Below are 23,112 nucleotides of genomic sequence, written 5' to 3'. Positions count from 1 at the left end.
ATATTAAAACAAAATCATGGCACAACAGCGTCACAAAAGGTGAAAGTTTAAAATACAGTCGCAAAGCCTACATGGATTCTTGTTTTAAATTATATTCTCCCAAGAGCCTGAATCGCTAACATGTTAATTTTTTGCTTAAATCTTTCATCAATGATAAAATATAAGTGAGCTGTTTCCTGACGGTATTAACGGATGATGCCTGGACAAGTACCACAAGGAGCAAATTCCGATTAGTTGTATTGTATAAGGAAAGTATGAATTCTGTAATAGTTATTATATGTATGTGAGTGTATGGTTCCTAGTTCTTGTGTCTGCTTTAATGAGTATGTCAGATGTATGCGAGTGTATGTTTTTTTCTAGTTCCTGTGTCTGCTTTTATGAATATGTCAGATGTATGCAAGTGTATGATTTTTTTCTAGTTCCTGTGTCTGCTTTAATGAGTCTGTCAGATGGAATGGCACCAAGATGGTATGATATAGTATACATCATTACCCATCTTGTGCATAGCCTACATTCTGCTGGTGATGGTTATTTTAATGTGGTAAGCATGTTTGTAATACTACTCGTATAGAGGTATTTATTGCAGATATACCATGTATACCGAGCATCTCGTAGTTGGACCATCTCAATTTGGGTTATTTCAAGGTGGTTTATTAAATGCTTTGTAACCATGTGTTCTATTAACTAGCAACAGATGAAAGTTTATGAAGTAGATCCGTAATTTACTGCGTAATGTGTGTCTCCCCTTTTAAAAGCTGTAGCGACGCTGGCATGTTTCCAGTCCATAGGAGTTTGCCCAGTATCAAATGATTTTTTGAATTTAATCTGTAATATTGGCTCTATTTGTTCGTGTAGTTCTTTAAGAACTTTTTCTTTTATCACCACAACCTTTAAGAGTTTTTGATACCTTTAGTGGCATGTTTTCTCAAGGAAACTGGTGTGTACAATAGAAAAGTCAAGCAATTCATAGGACAAAGAACATAGTGACAACGTTGTGGAGTCGTGTTTCAATCGTAGTAGACTAATATCAAGATCGTAATGCGAACCGTAAGGTCTGGGTAGAAGCGTACAGAGATCGTGAGTCGTTGTAAGGTCTTATAAAACGTAGCAAGAGTGTGACCAGATCTAACTAACATGAGTTACTGTTGTAGCAGAATCGTAGCAAGGTCGTGGTATCACTACAAAAGTCCAAAAGTCTGAAAAGACCAGTTTTTGTCTCGATTTGCATGAACTTTTACTCGACAATCTCAAAAAGAATGAATTATGTCTTAATTTTTCTTGACAAATTCTGACTTGTATTAAATAAGTATGAAATTTACTCGACATATTCTCGACATTCTGAATAATGTCTTAAAATTTCTCGACAGATTCTCGACATTCTTTTTTTTCCTCATTATGTCTCGACAGATTCTCGATATTCTTTTTTTTTCTCATTATGTCTCGACGGATTCTCGACATTCTTTTTTTTCCTCATTATGTCTCGACACATTCTTAACATTTTGAATTGTGTCTGAATTTTTCTTGATATATTCTTGACATGCTAAAATCTGTCTTGAATGTACTTAACACTAGGTCAAACTAGTTTTCCAATTGTTAAGTTAGAGTTATTCCCCTTAATGAATTAAAGCAGATTATTTTTTCTTTGAAAGTGTAAGTGTAGATAGTAGTATGTAAATCTATATAAACATTTTTTCTGCATTTGTTAATCCTTCGTTTAATAAATAAAACAAAACTCCAGGTATAGGTTTAGTTGCTAGCAATAACATTTCTCTTTTCTAGCTAGCAATTTTTATCACGTTAAAACATTAAAAATAAACATATATATTATAACAACAATATTCAAACAAAACAAATTACAAAATGTCCAATACATTATTTAAATGGACTGAAGTCATATTTGATATTGTAAATCATACATTCTGTGAAAAAATAATATAACATAACTGAACCCCACCTTTTGAACCGCCAAAGAATGTCTTTGCATATTTTACCTATATATATCTTTTTCCCAAAACAAGAACCTATTATACAACTTCTCTCACTAACCATTTTTGAACTTATAAATACTATAACAACAACACAGGGAAAACCTCTTGACAAAAAGAAATTTAATTTTTTCCTGCAAGATGACAAACAGTAAAGTGACAATTCAACATTCAAAACATATTTGCCTGTTAACAATAAAAATACAAGACAACTAAGTTAAACAATAAACAAAGTATTCTTTGTGTTTCTTATCTCCTTAATTTAACTTGTTAAAGGGTATTTTCTACTCTGTGTAAAAATAACCAGCTTTTTACAATACTATTACAAATTGATTTAATATAAATAAAGGGACTCAAAAAGCAGAAAACAAATAATTGGTCTGTGTGCGTTTTTTCAAGATAAATACATTGAAAATTTGTCAAAAAATAAATATTGTTCTCAACTTTTCCTACACTTAACTTGGCACATTTTTTCTTTCAAAAACCATGAAAATATTACAAGAATTTCTATAGTTTTGTAAACATGACATTTTTAATACATTTAAGGGGGAAAAGTTGTAGTTAGTGTGCAAAATTTTTAAATGGTAGTTCATGGATAAACTTAAAACAAAGCTAAAGGATTCCCAAGTTCTGGCAAGTTTTAAGATAGAAGAGGAGAGAACAGTCTTAAATGAATTAAATATATTTTTATTCAATGAGTACTTTATATTATATATCTTAATTGAAACCTGAAATATTTACATAAATATATACAAAAAAACAATCAGCTAGCTTAACCTATAATCAAAACTGTTAACTTATAGATATAGGAAGATGTGGTGTGAGTGTCAATGAGACAACTCTCCATCCAAATAACAATTTAAAAAAGTAAACAATTATTAGCCAATGAAAAGCCATCAACACGAAGCCACTGTTCATAAAGGGCCCTTAAATTACTAGTAAATTTTGATAAAATCTGAAAATAAAATTTCAATGACAATAAGATAACATATTTCAAATGTCAAACTTTACATGTTTTTACAAAATTGTCTACTAAAAAAGACTATTTAGTTTTTTCTTTATTGTCTGCATTAGCTGACCCTCTACTTGATCTACTTTGCCCAAGCAATGAAAGACACTGTTCTTATGAATACTGTCTTTGTAAAGTTTACCACTACCCAACTTCCATGTTGAAAGCTTAGGCCCAGCTTTTTTTAGGTAGGTAATGTCGACTCTTGAGGTCCATATCTTTTCCACAGTTGCAAAGTCATACGTCTTGCCGCCACTTGCAATGCAGACATTGTCTCCTACTTTAAAATAAACTCCTAAACTGTTTGTCTGTGGAAGCTGTTCTGTTGTATGAGAAGAGACTGATGAAGCAGGAGAAATCATTGGAGGTTGAGTGGGTGAAGTTTGTGGAGAATTTGCTGGAGTAGATACTGGAGACACAGCAGGGGAAGATATTGGTGATGTTGTTGCGGAACTCACAATTGAAATATTCCTTTGTTTGAAGGATGCCCTGGGTTGTTTTGGTGGTATTACTGCCTCTCTGGCTTTCTTCCACTGCAATTTTCTAACACTTCCGCCAGTTGCTATGGCTAACTCTCTGAAATAAAAAAATAAATAATTAGTATCTCTGTACTTCTATAAACCTAAGTTTGTAAATATTTATACAGATTTTCTTTTTATAAGTAATTTGTTTTTTATATAGTTAACTCGTCAACTGAAATGTTATTATTTGTTTTAGCTGTTATGACTAATGCATCAACATTTCAGAATATGCTGCATTATAACACACATCTTTCACTAGTATATAACTTAAAATATTGAATTGTTAACAACAACAAAGGTGTTTAAAATAACAATAATAATAACTGTTATCATATTGCATAAAAGATTCAATTATCTCCATTTTTTAGTTGGCGTCCAATGTTAGCCACAATGGGGAAATATTAACATCAGAGGGTGAAAGGGTCTTTTTTAATTTTTCATAATTAAACCATTTTATTTTATAGAAATTTGGGAATAATAAGTAAGTTCACGAGTCTTCCAGACTTCTTCATTCTATTATTAGGATCAGGAACTGACATTTCATAAACAGAATTCTTATTTTGATTAACTGGAAGATTTTTTTTTACTTCCATATCTCATATATATTGCGTACACCTTCAATTCACGGTTTGCATGATAGTTTAAAAAGCCAGTACCGGAAACGTGGAATGTAACAACTGAACAAAAATCTCAGAAGACCTCTAAGAAGTAAAAAGAAACTGGTATCATCATCTCATTCTGTAAGGTAAGTTTATTTGCCAGTATTTGTTTCCTGTTTCTTTAATTGTTTGTATAGAACAGAAGTGGCAAAGGTTCACTGAAGATATATCTATCAACAACTGTTAATTTTATCAACATTTCCATATCAACTCTCTGAGTAAACTATGTCACTTATTCACTTGTCTAAAGTAATCCAGAGCATGCAATTCTGTGATTTATATACATGTTATTTGTTTTCAATTTTAAGATTTATTCAGACCATTTATTGGATTGTTAAGCAGGTGTTACTCTTGGTCTTCTTATAACTTGCTATGTAGCCTGGCTTATATATAACCTGATTAAGGGGGCTCGTGGGTCTAAAACATTTTTATTTATATGATATAGGATTTCGCTATATTTTTCTATTTATAAATGAACTTTATCTTATTCTTAATAGATAAATAAAAAAATTTGGTCACCATTCATTTCGGCTCACAATCTAATCTTCAAAAAAAAGCATACATTTTTTGTAAATGTCCTTTTTTTCTGTCAAACTTATAATAAGAGAAACAGTAATATCAAAATAGAAAAAAAAATTACAGAAATCAATTAAACTTATACAATAATTTAATTTATGAACAGCTTATTTGAAAAAAACCAATAAAAATATAGTTCACCGATGATTTAAAAAAAATATTTCAATTTTAATGCCAAAAAATGGCATTTTTGCATCAAAGGGAGATAATTTAGAGCTTTTTCAATGATATTTACATTTTGAATGTCACCTGGGACCAACACAGAAATATTTTTTGGAATGATTTTTGTACCATATGATAAAGTACCAATTACTAAGGATAATTAATAAAATTTGTAATGAAAAATAATTTTTTAAATTTTTTCTAAAAATCTTACACCCTCAAGCCTCATTAAAGAATATGTATACATGTGCTTGTCCCAATTCAGGAGCCTGTAATTCAGTGGTTGTCGTTTGTGTGTGTGTTATATATTTGTTTTTCGTTCATTTTTTTACATAACTAAGGCGGTTAGTCTTCTTGTTTTACATTGTCTTAATGGGCCTTTTATAGCTGACTATGCAGTATGGGCTTTGCTCATTGTTAAAGCTGTACTATGACCTATAGTTGTTAATGTTTGTGTCATTTTGGTCTTTTGTGAATAGTTGTCTCATTGGCAATCATACCACATCTTCTATTTTATATAACTCAAGAATGTTGTATGCTACACCACATTATTTTTTAAACACATTACAGACAAACATGTACTGACATTCTTAAGGTCAAAGGTAAACTTAACACCCTTTTGACCTGGTGGCAGGAGCATGAATTATGCATACACTTCTTAAAACAAAATTATACTCACTTGGTTTTTTTTATATCCCTTTTGGTTGTACATTCTTTTTCTGAACCTTGTTCTAACTTTTTCTCTGGTTCTAGGTGTATCTGGTAGATCATTAATGAAGTTGATAACTTCCGAAACACTGTCCTCAAAAGTTTTGTCAGATGTGCTGCTCAGTTTGGTTGTATGGAGGACACTGGTTATCTGGTTCTACAATGATGAATAAATATGATAAAATGAATGAAAATATTACAGAAAGAAATTAAGGAATAAGTTCTAATACAGTTCTGATGTACTGACATTCACTTAGTGTGACACACTATATTTTCAATGTCCATGAAACTTGGTCAGAACACTAATTTGACTTACAACTAATAAGGATCAGGAGCCTGTAATTCAGTGGTTGTGGTTTGTTCATGTGTTACATATTTATTTTCGTTCCTTTTTTTACATAAATAAGGCCGTTAGTTTTCTTGTTTGAATTGTTTTACATTGTCTCATCCAGGCCTTTTAAAGCTGACTAAGCGGTATGGGCTTTGCTCATTGTTGAAGGCCATACGGTGACCTATAGTTGTTAATGTTTGTATCATTTTGGTCTTTTGTGGATAGTTGTCTCATTGGCAATCATACCACATCTTCTTTTTTATATGTTCTAAAAGTTTAAAGTAGCTGTGACTTAAACGTCATTGAAATCTACCTTGACCGGAAACTTTAACAAGAAATGATGCAACAATCTTTACTGATAGAAAGATCTAGGAACATGGAAAATAGAGAACATAGAAATAGCAGATGGGACATTAAAATTGACATTTATTTTAAAACAACAAGAATTATCAATTTTGCCCTTAAAGGTCCATTTAAGGCCATAATTACATGCCCAGGTTCATCTTGCAATTTTCAGTGTTTGTATCCAATTTTTTTTCTTCTTAGATATAACCATAAGTGATAAATTGTCAGAAGTGATGTTGTAATATTAAAAATATGCGACAATCTTATCATTTTCTTGTAATAAATTGAAAAAACTTCATGAGACTTTCTATGAATTATTACTTAAACTCTTATATCAGTTTTAAAATTAAGAAAGAAAACGGGGAATGTGTCGAAGCGACAACAACCTAACCATAGAGCAGACAACAGTTTTGTATAATATGAGATTTAAATCTAATAATGAGTAATTATGACTTATGAAAGTTTTTACTCCAATTTCATGGTTCACTGACCTGACCCCTATTTCTGTTATATATATAGTCATTGTGCTGTCAGTTTATTTTTGATATATGAGTTTGGATATCCCTTTGGTACCTTTCCCCTCTCTATTCAGGTGCAGATCCAGCTATTTCTTGCTCCCAGGGGGGTCAAAACCAAGAAATATGTCTGGGCCTTTTAAAGCGGACTATGTGTGTGGGCTTTGCCCATTGTTGAAAGCCATACAGTGAACTGTAGATGTTAATTTCTGTGTCATTTGGTCCTTTTGAGAGTTGTCTCATTGGCAATAATACCACACCTTCTTTTTTCTATTAAGGAGGCTTGCAAGTCTAAATAATTATTTTTTTTCAAACATAGGATTTCACTATTTTTCTATATAAATTATCCTATTCTTAATGGAAATAAATAAATAAAAATATGTGGTCACTGTTTATTTCAGCTCACAATCTACCTTTGAAAAAAGCATGCATTTTTTTTAGGTACTTTAAATTCAGAAATTATTGTGAGGTTTTTATTATTGCAATTAATGCGACAGAGTTGTAAACGCAATAATTAAAAATTCACATTTTGTAATATTTTAACTGAATAAAGCATGACTTTTCTCAAAATTGTAAAAATTAAAATCACATTAAAGTTTAAAATGACAAAATCGCAATAATACACACGCAATAATTTCTGAATTTACAGTACTTTTCTATTGAACTTATAGGAGAAAAAAGGTAAAATTGAAACAAAAAAAAGAACCAAACTACAGAAATGGTTTAAATTTTACAATATTTAGTTTAAGATCAGTTCATTTGAAAAAAATATAGGTCACTAATGAGTTAAAAAAGTTATTTTACTTTCTATGCAAAATAATGGCGTTTTTTACCAACGAGGGAGCTTTTTTAATCATCTAAAAAATTTAAAAGTCATCTGGGGCCAAAACAACTGTTTTAAAGTAACAACTAATTTTAGATGTAATAAATAAAATGTTTAATGAAAAAAACAAATGTTTCAATTTTTGCAGATTTTTTTGTATCGTTGCATTAACCTCCTTAAGAACAAATTCCTAAACTGAATAATGAATATGTCATAAAAAGACAATATTGAAAGATCTTGCTTTTATATATTTAAATTATAAAATCTTGTATCATTTTTGTCATAAGCATTTTGAAATAAATATGTTCACTGCAATTATTTTCATTTTTTCTGTGACTTTAAGTCCTTAGACTTCTTCCTGCTTACCTAAAAGTCACATAGTAACATTTGAGTTTCCTTGATAAATTTTGAATCTTATTTTGAATCTTTTTAATTTTATTTCAAATTAACTATTAGGAGATACTCATACAATTTTACCAAAAAAACTGTTGAAAAATATTAATCATTAATATAAGAAGATTTAATAGGTATCTGGAACTTACTCAGTATATTACACCTATTTATTCATAATCATAATGAAATGTATTCATATTCTTCATTATTAACAAAAGCTAGGAGTAAATTTTTATCAACGAGTGCAATACTTAACAAATAGCGTATAAGATTCAGCTGAAAAAAAGCTTTTTTTTTGTACGTGGTAAGAAAATTTCAGGTGTATTAATTTTCTCTGACCCAATACATTTGTAGTTTCATATCTTCATGCCGTAAGCATACATTATCCATTTGAAACATTTTCTTTATAAAAAAACTTAGTATTGTTTAAAGTTTTCAAGAAATAAAATTAATTCATTGGCCAAACAATTTTATTTCAAATATCATTCATTAAGTTATAATTCAAAATTAAGTGAAACCTTAATGGCATGTAAAGAATAAACAGATTTATTTAAAACTAAGAAAAATTTCTACTTAAATACAAAATATCAAAGTTCCCTATCATTAAGTGTTTAAAACATTTAAAATAGTGAACCCGGATCAGTATAATAATAATGATAGTCCCAGAAGTGTAATATGCATTAAAAGAAAGGCTTTATTATTTTTTCATAATTTCATCATAATTTTTCCAATTCATTTTATTTTACTTAATTACATTTTAATTCACTCGTTTGTAATTTTCACACCTTTAAATGATCAGTGTACAATTGATGAAGGTAAGAGTTTAATCTTATCATTTTGATCTTAATTTACATCCACAACCTTGACATCTTTATTGCACAATATATTAGATCTTTAAAATTTTTCACACCTTTCATGTATTACCTATAGTTAAAACTTTTTGCAAAATAAATTTTATTACTTCATCAACCTGATCAAAGGTAAATATTTTTTTAATCCTTTGATTGATGTTTTTTATCCAATCATGAAACAGCATCATTTTACTTTTACCTATGTTTAAAAACTCATTGGCCAATCAGAAAGTCTTTAACACAAACATAAGTAATGCCATATAAATATAACCTCAATTATTTAATTGAAATCCATATCTCATTATCCTGTCAGTGCATAAATGTTGTTAATCTTGTTTCTTGTATTAAACTATGGTTGTTGCAGTTCCTTTCAAATATGGTGAGTAGACTTTATTTTTTTTTAACTCATACTTGAATATAATTATACTGATTATTATATACACTTGCAACAGAGACAAAACTAAATAGATTTTGATGTTTATTTATGGTTAAAAAATTAAACAATTAGTGAGATACCTTTGAAAAGGCTTTTAAAATATCTAAAGAATAAATAGGGACAGTTAAGGCTATAATACAAACAGCAAGATACACAAGAAGATTCCTTCAGAAAATGCACTCTTTCAGAGTCGCTTCCCCTCAAAATGCATTTTCGAACAAAAACATTGTGCTATATATATTATAATGATCCTTAGAAACTTGTAAAAATATGAATATAAAACTTTGGCAATTTTTTTCTAAATAATTAAGTTCTTTCATATTTAAAAGCAGATGTGGTATGATTCATTATTGCCAATGTGACAATTCTCCACAAGAGACCAAATGACACTTTTTTTAAAACTAAATAATCACTGTACAGTCTACTACAATAAGCAAATTTAGGCCAAAATTGCATAGACGGCTATAAAAGGCCCCGAAATGACAAGTGTAAGTTACAGCATGTACAATTCAGTTCTATTTCATGGATTTAAAATATTTAAATATTCAAAGTTTTAAGTGCATGGTATAGACTTCTGCTATCAGAACTGAAAATATATATATATTTGAAGGTCATACATACTGCCTGTTTTACCTAAATAACTTATAATTTCTTCAATTACAATTCAAAAAGTATTTAAAATTAGCAGGTCATTTAAATAAATATTGACACATAGGCAAATAAAACATTTTTAGATATTAATTTGTATAAATGGGGCTTAATGCTAAATTGAAGTATTTGATTATTGTTGAAGGCTAGGCAATGTCAGTCACATTTACCTTCCCTATAAGAATAATTCTAATTGATAAATTTCTCATTATCATGACTTGTCCTGAATATGTATCTGAACTACCACTGAATGTTTAAAGCTAATCTATAATTTGACACTTATTGGATAAATTTAAAACTTAAATTATACTTTTTTAAATGCTAGAAAATGGGGGAAAAACATTAATAAATTGATATATTTATAATTGCTGAATGTTAAGATTTTCTGATTATGGTTAATTCAGGCTGATCATCATCTTTTCAACTTTAAATGTGTTGTTTCTGTTGATATACAATGTACAAATTGTAGTATGCTTCTGAATGGTAGTTTTGATCATGATAAATTAGCACCAGACTAATACAGTATAATAATATGTTACTTTCTTTCATTGAACACTCTATAACAAATGCATAGACCATTATCAATCATACTGATAACTCATTAGTTTGAAAATAATTTCCAAATGTCACTTCTAAATGTATGAGAGGATATTTCTGATATGATAAGACTTGTTTTACTTTCTAATAGAAATAAATAATATTAAGATCACATCTGACAATATCTAATCCAACATTCTTTTGATTATAAATGTCTTTAATACAAATTTCCTTTTTAAGATATTGGTTAGAATTGAGTTTAGAAAATAAAAGTAATTTTTTTTTAGAACAGACCCTTAATTTTTTATATTTTTTCAAAGTATGATAGTATTACTACATCTATCATGTCTATACAAGAATGCAATATTACTTTTATTATGTTCAACTGATACTCTTAATTAAAGGTCTAGTAAAATATAAAATACATAATTGTCTTACCTGTAATAGCTTAAAGGCAGTTGTCTTTGGTTTGAAGTAGTCTTCAGTAGTCATGTTGAGAACTAAAATATCAGTCTGTGTACCAACACTTTCTTTGGTCAGATTACAGGCACACACTAGTCCAAAAGCCATTTGTACAGCACAGCACTTGCATCTTAGATCACATTTTGGTGGCTGATCTCCTCTGTCAGATTGTGTATTAAAGTTCTGTAGTGTGGCCATAGTTATGTCTTGAGAGGAAGGATTTAGCATCTGAAAATTAAATAAGAAATTTGCAATGTAAATTAAATCACTTTTGTATGCATAATAAAATATGGAAACATGATAATAATTTCAGTGAACTCTTAAAAGATTCAGTAAATTAAGGCTTGAGCATAGACATCCTTTTTGATAGACTATTTTATTATCTTAGTCATAGCAATTATTTGAGTATTTTGCCTTTGTAATAGAACAATAATAATTAACTAAGAAATTGTTATTTGCCAAAGATGCGGAAATGTACAGAAATATCACAGTCAAGAGTACTACATGCATGTACAAGTTACTTTTATTTTATTTATTTAAAGAAGTTAATTAGTAAGATACGTGTACTTTTAAAAATATACATACAACTTTGATACAAGTGTATTTTATTTAATTTTTCTAATATATTATTTTATTGGCTAATTTAGTTACATGTATGTACCATAGACATTAAATGTTTTAACTTATACAAGTAAAAAAAGTCAAACTATCTTAATTTCTTTAAGATTTTTTTATCAAACATGAGTGTCTGTCCTTTACCATATGTTTACAGATGTCATTATTCAACATGTATGTTTAATTTCATCGACAATGAAATTTGAATCTAACAAAATTTACTTATAAGTAGACACAAATAACTTGTACTAGAAGTACCCCTGTACTAGAAGTAACCATGACTGGTTTCTTGAAAAAAATGGTTGTTTTTATAATGACATATTATTGCAAAATGACTTATTAATTTTAGATATAAATGGTTAATATCAATGATAGATTAGACCGTTGGTTTTCCCGTTTGAATGATTTTACACTAGTAATTTTGGGGCCCTTTATAGCTTGTTGTTCGGTGTGAGCCAAGGCTCCATGTTGAAGGCCTTACTTTAACCTATAATGGTTTAATTTTTAAATTGTTATTTGGATGGAGAGTTGTCTCATTGGCATTTACACCACATCTTCCTATATCTATAGACCCTCACTTCTCACCATTTACACAGACACCAGTCTTTAGTGTAACCATCTTAACTGTTTTACCCTGATGATTTTAGAAAAACATTATTTGATGAAGCAACACATTTTAATAGTGATTTTATGTCTAATGATGATAAACAGAAATTAGTGTTTTTGTTTACAGATAATAATATGATTCGTAGCTGTGCCAAAGCCTGTAATCTTATTTTAAATAGACGTAGAAATGTTTTATACTGTAAATAATGTTAATGTCAATATGTTTTATAATAGATGCATTCTTTATATAATTTTTAATGTTATAGTCTCTTATAATTCTGTACTCTTTTTATATTTATATATTTTTACATTTAATGTAATGTTGTATTATATATTATTGAGAGATGAGACTTAAATAAAATATTGAATTGAATTGACAAAATAGTTTTAAGTTTATTTATCATGTTTATTTAGCTAATTAACTATATATATATAAATATACTCTTTAAACAAAAAGTTCATATTTTCCCATCTCAGAGTTTTAATTTCATTCTTGTTAGTTGTTTGTATTAAGTAATCTAATCAACACAAATTATCATAATACATTGTTTGAAAATTTAAAAAAATCAGATTTATATAAAGAAATAGGATGAGGTCAATAACAATAAAATTACAGATGGAAACAAGGAATGTCACAGAAAAACAACCCGACCAAAGAGTAAAAAAATTATTTGTGAAAGAAAAAAGTAGCACAACATGTTTACATGTATGTATTGTTAAAAGAGAAAGCTAATAAATAATTATGACTTTTGAGAAAGATCTTTGGAAAAAGGGAGATGGTATACAAATGGGATAATCCCTGTTAAAAAGATATAAAAAGTACTAGATTTTGCAACACTATATTTGTCTACTATAATGCCACTTCTGAATTTCATGTTTAATTGTCGACTTAATTCCACCATATGATAATACAATGTAGATACTACTTTTTGAAACACTAGTGTGATTTTGCTGGGAGCAAATAAAAAGAAAATTATGCCTCTCAATATTTATTATTAAAAAAAGTTCTCGCTTGGCTTTAATTAATGGGAAAAAAGTCCTTGCCCTGCTTAAAAAAACTTAAGTACACATATGATATTTTTTTACGAAATCAATAATACATGTACATATCAGAGTTGATATTTCAACTAAAATGCATATATTTCAATATTATAAAGATTTAATTTTTGTGAAGGAAGTCAACTTAGGAACACTGTGATTGGATCCAAGGGTACAATATTTTTTTTAAGCATTTGTTTACCATACGTTATGCTACAATAGAAGAGAGGCATTTTGTTTTCTGGTCTGTGCCTCCGTTCCTTTGTCCGTCAGTTAGTACGTCTGTGAGTTTGCTCGCACCACTTCAGGTTAAAGTTTTTGGTCAAGGTAGTTTTTTAAGGAAGCTGAACTTGATACTTAGTACACTTGTTGTTTATGATATGATCTTTCCAATTTTAAAGCCAAATTAAACTTTTGATCACAATTTCACGGTCAACTTTTCAGAGAAAATGAAAGTGGGAGTTTAAGGTTTAAGTTTTTGGTCAAGGTAGTTTTTGTTGAAGTTGAAGACACAAAAACACACAAAAATGTATTGAAGCTCTGGATTAGGTTTTATTGGTTTACATTCAATTGTGCATTTTTTTCTTTCATTTTTTCACAGAAATAACAAATGTGTATAATAAATAAGAACATTTAGACCTATAAACATAATGCATTCAGATAATGTATAAGTATATGGACTAACAATCATCCTCACTTCATTGATTTGTTAAAGTGCTGTTATTCAATTTGATTAAAAAAAATATAGTTTTAATCTTTTGCACTCTTGATTTATGTCATATTGTGTTATAGAAATGTATTTGTATTTATTGCTCTGATAAGCATAATGTGCTTAAAGTTATAAAGAATTGAATAGAACTAAATTGATTTAATTGATTTAAAATGCACACATGAAAGGGTTTAAAAAAAGTTGAGCCCCTCATGGGGGGGGGGGGGTGTCCTAGTAATCACATAATCACCATTTTTTTGCCAATATAACCCCTTAATCATTAAATATTTGCTTATCTTTAGTAATCAAATAATCATAAACTAAAAATAGTCCTAGGTAATCAAATAATCATGAAATATTTGGCTTAATAATCAAATAATCATTAAAAAAACGGCCAAGTAATCACATAATAAAAAACCCCATGAGGGCCCTCAAACGTGTGCACCCCCCATATGTTAGTTAATCAACTTTTCACCCCACTCATTATTCGCCTAAAAAATTATGTGCCCGTCCATGTTTGCACTAGCCCAACCCTCATATAAATATTGCAGTCCCTTATAGGCGCTTTATTCAAATTAATTTTCTATATTCAACACTTACATTGTATATTAACGGCATGGGACAAACTGGCTTAAGAATATATTCTTATAAATATATATATTTTTTTGTCATCTGCTTGACCATGATAATTTTTTTAAGAAAAATCATCCCCCTCCCCATCCTAGGGGATAGTCCCTCACATAATTATCAGTGACTATAACAATTGAATATTGTCTACCTTTTTTGAAATAACTGAGTCCCATCTTATTATGCAAAAAGGTTAATAAACAGGAAATTTTGTCTGACATCTTAGCTGCATGTCGTTCAGACGACAGGGCTAAAAGCTGATTCAAGGTGAAGGTTGAAACGTTGTATCATGTGACATTTTTTCTGTGTTTGCCAATCTCGTGAACATTGACAAACAGACAGATTGATTAGACAGATGGATAAATGTAGGATTTTTAGAGATTTTCTTCATTTGTTTTTCAAAGCCTTTCCTAACTTAACCTCCTTATCCAGGTGAATATAGAAATGGTAATGTTGCACTTAAGACAAACCATTTGATTAGGAGGGGGTGGTGGTTATAAGTTTGTTTACAGGTTTTGGAGAGAAAAAAATATTTGTTTTTGACCAGTAAATAGGATATGTATGTTGCATCCTCATGCAGCTGCCACTATGACTATGTGTAATATGATGCTAAAATTGAAAGAAAACAAATTGATTTTGGACTAGTCCCCAAAAATATAGATTGTTTTTGCAAAAGAAAACAGATGTTTGTCTTGAATTGAAATCCCCCCTCCCGATAATCAAAAGGTTGCAGCCTCACAAAACACAGCATAGTTATTTATGTAGTCAATATTTATAGTTAAAAGAAAAGTGTCAATTTCAGTAGCAGATCTAGAAATGTTCACAAGAGGGGGTCCACTGACTAACTAAGAGGGTCCCTGCATCAGTCATGCTTCAGTGATTTATATAAGCAATCAATTTTTCCCACAAAAAGGGGGGTGCCCTATGTAAAACCCGCTTAATCCACCCCTGCTTTTTAAATGATTTTTTTTATTTATACTTGTAGTGCATATCTTATCAGGGTTCTCTCTAAGGCAAGTCAATGAGTCCCAGACTCATCAAAATCAGTTTAGACTCATCATGTTCAAACTTGCAATTCCAAAGATGCATTAAAATTGTAAAATTTATTGAATCTACTGCAGGATTGATCACAAATTTATCTCTAAAGTTTAAATTAATCTAAATTATGTGAATTTTCCGTGCTCTAGTATTATCAAGGGGACTGCAATTATGTATAATAAAAGTACAAGAAATTAAATCACTGTGAAACTGGCTAGAGAAAGTTAAATGTGAAAAGAAGTATCTGTGACTATAAGTTTGTTTACAGAATATACAAAATAATAAGAGGTATTATTGAATGGTTTCAAGTGAAAGTAACTTTCTACTAGTCTTGTTATATTAGTGATCTGAAAAGTTTTGTAAGTTAGTTCTCATTTTATGTTATTTCTTCAGTTTTTCACTGTTAGGCTATAAGGAGGCCCTAAAAATGTTCATTTGTATAACATAGCAGGGAGATAACTCTTTAAATTTATTTGAATATTTAAATCACATTCAACACTTGTTTTAAACACAGAATACATATGTAATGTTAACTGGAAGAAAAACTAAGTCCATTCAAATGTAAAATATGGAAAAAATGGATTTATTTTTTACAAAATTTACTTCTGGATATTATCTTATGATCATAAATAAGCTTCTGTCCAATTTCTGTACAAACCAAGGATAGTTTAAGAAAGTTATTAAAATTTTAAAAACTTTAACCACAGAGTGAATGTAATGTTTCCCCGCAGAAAAACTGAGTCCATTTACATGTAAAATATTGAAAAAATGGAATTTTATTTTAACAAAATTTTCTTCTGGATACTATCTTAAGATCATAAGGTCCAAGGACACAGTTATCGTCCTTGGTTTTAGTTGTCTAGGAATATAGTCCCTAGTGTAAACAGTGTATAACTAACATGTTTTATTTAATACACTTTCCCAATTTATTTATTTATATTAAATGCATGAAATATTAAGTAGGGGGATGTAATTCATGTCAAAAAAAATTTGGTGCTGAAACTTTTTGTTAAGTAGTGAATTGGACAAGTTCTAAAAGGTCAAATTTTATCACGTCTGAAGCTGTCAAACTGAATTTTACACACCCTTAATACAGAATTGTCAATATTTTGAGTTAGAGCTGGGAGAAGTTTCTATAATTTTGATATTATTTGTCTCACTGGTAGTACCCTACACTGTAAAAATATTTTTGAGAAAGAGCAGGTGCGATTTTTTAATTTGAATTTATTGTCTAAAAGAAATGCACTATGAAATAACTGTGTTCTCGGGCCAAGCTTCTGTCCAAGTTTGGTAAAAATCAATTAAAGTTTAAGAAAGTTATTAAAATTTTCAAACACTTTAACAACAGAGTGAATATTTGTGGACGCCACCGCTGACAACTGAATGTAGGATCGCTTAGTCTCGTTTTTTCGACTAAAGTCGAAGGCTTGACAAAAACTTATGACAACATTAAAGTATTGTTACATTTTAACCTTTATTTCAACAAGGACCCCTAGTATTGATCAGTATTTAACCTATTTAAATACTATTTTATAAATTGTAAGCAAATCCATAAATAACATATCCACTAGAAATAATTTCACAATGATTTAAATTATATTAAATTTTTATACGACCGCAAAAATAGAAATTTTTTTCGTCGTATATTGCTTTCACGTTTGCGTAGTCTTCTGTGGCGTCCGAATAATTTTAGTTTTCGCATTTTAACTTTAGTAAAGGTGAATAGAAATCTATGAAATTTTAACACAAGGTTTATGACCACAAAATGAAGGTTGGGATTGGTTTTGGAAGTTTTGATCCCAACATTTTAGGAATAAGGGGCCAAAAAGGGCCCTAATAAACAATTTCTTGTTTTTCGTTTTATAACTTTAGTTTAAGTAAATAGAAATATATGAAATTTTGACATAAGGTTTGTGACCACAAAAGAAAGGTTGGGATTGTTTTTGGAAGTTTTGGTTCCAACAGTTTAGGAATTGGGGACCAAAAAGGGGCCCAAATAAACATTTTTCTTGGTTTTAGCACCATAACTTTAGTATAAGTTTATAGAAATCTATGAAATTTAAACACAAGGTTTATGACCGTAAAAGGAAGGTTGGGATTGATTTAGGGAGTTTTGGTCCAAACAGTTTAGGAAAAGGGGCCAAAAGGGTCCAAAGTTAAACCATTAGAAGATCAGATCATAATATTTTGCACAGAAATTTCCAAAAGAAGCAGATGTGATATGATTGCCAATGAGACAACTCTCCAAAAGCTACCAAAATGAAACAGAAATGAACAACTATAGGTCACTGTATGGCCTTCAACAATGAGCAACACCTATACTGAGATGAAATTGTTTTTATAAACATCAAAAAGGATATTTTATAATTTACAACCTATATTCATGGAATGCAAGAAACGTGTTGAAAAATTAATTATAATTACACAGAGAGTGTTCATTTAATAAATATCTGTTGGTCTATCAGCATGATATAAGTATCAAAAACATTTTGACATGACCTACCATCAGAATATCATCAGTTAATGATGTTTGCTGCTCAGATTCAAAATAAATAACTTTCCAAAAACTAGTATGTATTGATAGGGGTTAAGTTGAGGATTAAAAAAATCAAAAAGAATATAGGGGTCAATGTGATTGTTTTTGAGATATTAGCCATTGGAATTTTGGCCAGAAATGTTCTCTCTTGACTTTTCTAGCTTTTCCATTGACCAGTTAAAAGTTCTCAAAAACTATTTAATATAATTAAGATTTATAAGACTTTCACAAATGGCTTATAATTATACATGTATAAGATTTATACAAAGAAAAAATGGGGGTTCATGGTCAAATTTTTTTAAGGCATTCAAATGGATAAAACCAGAGAATTTCAAAAGCTGACAAAATTTCCAAAACATGACAAGCAAACATCCTTAAATATAATTGAAGACAAATTTGTTAAAAAAAAATTGTATCTCAAATTTGATACTAATGTTTATGTTAATCATGGATCATAGTTAGACTATACAAATCATTGTTTAAATCAAATATTATACAATTATGTTAAATATCAAGATTTTAAATACTTAACAACATCAAATTGCAAAATAGGGCTTTGCTTATGCTCAGAAAAATGAAATATGATATATAAAGCAAAGCAACATTATCTGATTATTAGAAAATATGATAAAAAAAAATAACTTTACTTCTAAAAATGCAATATTCATGTTCATATTCATAAACAGGTGAGAAAATAATGAAACTTAAATGAGTTGAAATGGTTTATTGGGTCTATAATGGTTGTGTTTGAATATTATTATTTTATACAGAGTAATTAACACTCCTCCCCTCTTTTTCTATCTGTCCTCCCAAATAAAAAACCAAAATAAGTAACTTTACTAGACAGATTTTGATGCCTTATATTAATTATTCACATGTTAATTATTTAAACTAATTACTATAGTGTATTTGCAACTCACCGTATTTTGCTGGTATGACATATGACTTGTTGATCTACTACTAGTTGGCAGAGAATAAGTTGGCTGGTATTGATGCATTATCTGGTTGTTACTTCTCACATTGTTAAGATGTGTAAAGGTTGGCTGGTAGTGACGTTGATATTCCATGTTGACAAGCAAACAATAATGTGCAAGAATTCAGTTTTACTTTTTATATAAGGTTAAAATGATGATAATTGATTGGTTAAACATCTACTTGTGTTTTCTATTTGAAGTTTTACAGGTGTTATAATAACGATGAACATGGCTTCAATGCCAAGCTGACATGTATATGGCTCTTGTAAATTGAAAATGCCATTTCTATTGTGTTTTTAATTTTATGATTGGGTTTGTGAAGCCATTAAAATATATCCTGATAGGAAACTTCAAATGATGAAAGGTTTTTTGCAAATTCATTAAATGTTTGGATTGTTTTTCCAAATTGCTATCAAAACAACATTTACATTTGAAATATTGTGTACAAATATATTTGCAATGTTAATGATATGCATTAATTACAATCAGAAGTTTTATGTTTATAATACATTTATATTTATAATTAAAGTGTTTTTGAATAAATATAAATGTAAATTATTTATTTTCCTGCATCCTTGTGCATTATATGTAAAGCGGTTTTGTGTTTACATTTTTAAATAGTACTATTAACTTTAAAGTTTATAGCCCTAACCAGTAATATTCTTTAATATATGATTATGTGAAACAATTTATTTGCAAAATTTGTCAAATAAAAATTAATTCAACAGAATCAAAAGACTTGGTAATCTATGAAAATCCGCAGTCAGTCTGTGGATGATGAGATTCACTTAATTTCATTATGTCCAAGAAAAGCTAGATTATAACTTAAATTTTTGAAATTTTACTTTCAAATTCTACACAAAATTAAAAAAGTATCAAATTTAAGCTTAACCTTTAGAAAGCATATTTCCATATTTTTTACCTTGTTATATTCATATGGCACATAACCATGACAAGAGCACCAGAACTAGTATAGCAATTTAGTAGGTTGATTTTTTTAATTTTGTTTCATAATTATTTTTTTTTAATCTTATCAAAATGACTTTTTTTCCTTGAGGTTTTGCCTAATTTGAACATAAAAAACCTGAAATCAGGTTATGTTCATACTCATACAGACGTGCACATTTTTTATAATCCAAACTGTATGAAATTTATAGGTTTTAACCAGGCCTTTAAAAAGTACGGTCTCCTGCTCCGAAAACAGCTACTACAGTGGCTGCAAATATGTTTTCATTTTTCACTGCCTAAAAACAGGATGTTTACAGTGTTGTCTCCCTTCAAAACATGTTTATTTAATATAATCTTTAAAATTATTTCAATATTCAACCATTTGTAATTGAATACTTATTAATGTTTTTTTACAATCAAATACAAAAAACATGATGCTTTAGCATTAATTAAGTAAATAAACAGGGGTTTCCCTCCATGGTTATTTTTAGTCGGGGAATAACCCCTAGTTGTTTATATCAAAATGTTTATAGCACCCTTATAAAAAGCATAATTTAAAAAAAAATGATTAAAGGGCAGATAAATTGCCGAATGATATAAAAATGCAATTTAAGAAGATGTCACATAATTTCAAAAAGCCAACTCTCTCAGTGACCAATTAATGGACTTTCAGTCTGTGCCAAACTGTTTTAGGGTTTGTCTGACTGAAAGAGAAATCTGGGTTTTTGTACATATTTAAACAAAATATTTCAAAATTTCTGTCTGTCCGAATGATTTTTTATCTGTCATTTTGTCGTTCAGTTAGAGTTTGGGATACACTTGACTTTGATGTTAATAATTAAACAATAATGCTTGTTGCAATATCAATTAAAATAAGCACATTCAATTATTTCCCTTGCAATAATTTCCTTCACACACATCCTGGAGTTGTGTATAGCTGATGTGTTAAGTTTCATCAGTAACATCATAACAGACAGACACTAAACCAGTATCAGTACTGAAGTCAGAATTAAGGTTTATATAATTTTTTTTTCAGATGTAGTACTATATAATACTGTATGAATTTATAATTTTTCATTTGTTTAAAATATTTTTATTTGTAGAATATCACAACACACCTGCTACATCATATCCCAGAGGGTTATGAAGACTATGGACCATTGTATGATAGATGGCTTTATCCTTTGGAACGAGCAAACAGTTGGGTGACCAGACAAATTTTACAACACGGACATGAAGAATCAACAGTGATGCAGACCTACCGGGTAAGTTGATAACATAAAAAAGAAGATGTGGTATACTTGCCAATGAGACAACTGTCCACCGGAGACGAAAACATTAAAAACTATAGGTCACCGTATGACCTTCAATAATGAGCCACAACGAGCAGACCACAACATCTTACATATAGATGATAGGTTATAAAATGAAGGCGCTTTGAGTTGCATCAAATTTGGCATCAGAGTTATGGTCCTTGGACTTTGAAAATTCACTCAAATCATTACTTTCCCCCTTTTTTTTATCTTCTTTAATATATTGACTTGATATTTGTTTGTACTTTACACCTTGACAAGTGATAGTCAAAGCATTTTGTTGCAGTGTAATGAAATTTTATAAGTAGGGATCTATGTTTTGCCTTGCAATACTGTCAAAATGCTTGGTGAAATTTGAATCAAGGTGCATATTAGCAAGTTATTCTTTGTGTTTCATTTTCATAATTATCACTAAAAATAAACCATTAAAGACCAAAGAACGATTTTCCACAAAAAACCTTAGCTCATACCAAACAACTTCTACTAATTAAGGGCCCCAAAAAATGACTAGTGTAAAACCATTAAAATAGGAAAACAACCGTCTAATTTTTATAAAAAACGAGAAATGAAAAGAAAAATGAACCACATCAACAAACGACAACAACTGAACACCAGGTACCTTATTTAAGACAGTTGTAAACAAATGCTTCAGGTTTAAAAGTCAACACGTATGTATTTATTCTAACACAAGACAGACATGATTTATATGGTTGTAGCATTTTTCTTGAGATACTGCATATGAGGGTTCACATGAGCAAGCTATATGTGATGGTTTTCAGCATTTAACATTATTTATTTACAATTTGCTGATTTGGCTTTCAAGAGTTAAGGAATACAGCCTTGTTAAGATACAATTTATCACATCTCATTCACTTACTCTAGTATGCATAAATTAATTTCCTTAATTCATATTTCAGATATACGATTGGAGCTCTCACAATATTTTGAGTGGTGAAATTATAAATTACAGCAGACAAACAAGTCTGTGCCGCTTGGCAGAAAAAGTAAATTCCATTCACCATCAAGATATATCTACAGCATCTACGAAAAGATTCATATTACAAAGTGAGGATCTATCAATTCTAAGAGACAATTACAATAATATATATGACCAAAATTATGAGTTATTTGACATAGACCCAGTGGTCACATATCTTAAGTTCAGCCAGAGACAGGATGCCGAGTTAAAAAGACAATTTTTCTTCTCAACAACAGAGCATCAGACGACAGCATCACGCTCACATGACTATTGTGTTTGTGTTTCACATAGGACAAACCATCGCTTTGGCACAATTTCTAAGATTTTCAAACACAACCATCTAGATAAAGCTACCATGTGGGTAAAATTGGAGATGTTTCCCATTCCGGAACAGTCTGGACTATTCTTGGTCACCGATGACAGAAAGATTGACACACATATATTTAGTTTTGATAAAATAAGCAATCCAGTTGTATTTGCTTCAGAAGACAATAAAATATGGTTTTTAAATGTTTAGATATGCATTTATACATGTATGTATTTTGTATGAAGTAGATAAATAGTTTATATACTTGGAAAGGTACATTGTTATGTACTTTCTTGCTGTATATGGAACAAGTTGTTCAAAAGAAAAAAAAAGTGGACAAAAAGAGATTTTTTAAATGGAAGTCAACTTTGCTATTTTCTATGAGATATTCCTTTCAAAGGGTGTATTACGTTTCCAACATTTTCTTGCATTTAACTTTTCCAAAATAAATAGTTGCCACC

General features: G+C 29.4%; 1 protein-coding gene across 1 annotated transcript; it reads right to left on the bottom strand.

Moving 5' to 3' along the window:
* Nucleotides 1-3,448: 3,448 nt before the first annotated feature.
* Nucleotides 3,449-19,321, bottom strand: LOC134717486 (uncharacterized). The gene is made up of 4 exons (XM_063579998.1): nt 19,051-19,321; nt 10,938-11,189; nt 5,592-5,777; nt 3,449-3,570 (listed from the first exon to the last, which is right to left on the bottom strand). The coding sequence occupies exons 1-4, from the start codon at nt 19,195-19,197 to the stop codon at nt 3,538-3,540; spliced, it is 618 nt and encodes a 205-aa protein (XP_063436068.1). The 5' UTR covers nt 19,198-19,321; the 3' UTR covers nt 3,449-3,537.
* Between the last annotated feature and the right edge of the window lie 3,791 nt (nt 19,322-23,112).

This window comes from Mytilus trossulus, chromosome 5 (genome assembly GCF_036588685.1).
Source record: "Mytilus trossulus isolate FHL-02 chromosome 5, PNRI_Mtr1.1.1.hap1, whole genome shotgun sequence".
Classification (NCBI taxonomy): domain Eukaryota; kingdom Metazoa; phylum Mollusca; class Bivalvia; order Mytilida; family Mytilidae; genus Mytilus; species Mytilus trossulus.
Note: the sequence above shows the minus strand (reverse complement) of the source record. Positions and strands in the feature narration are given on the sequence as shown.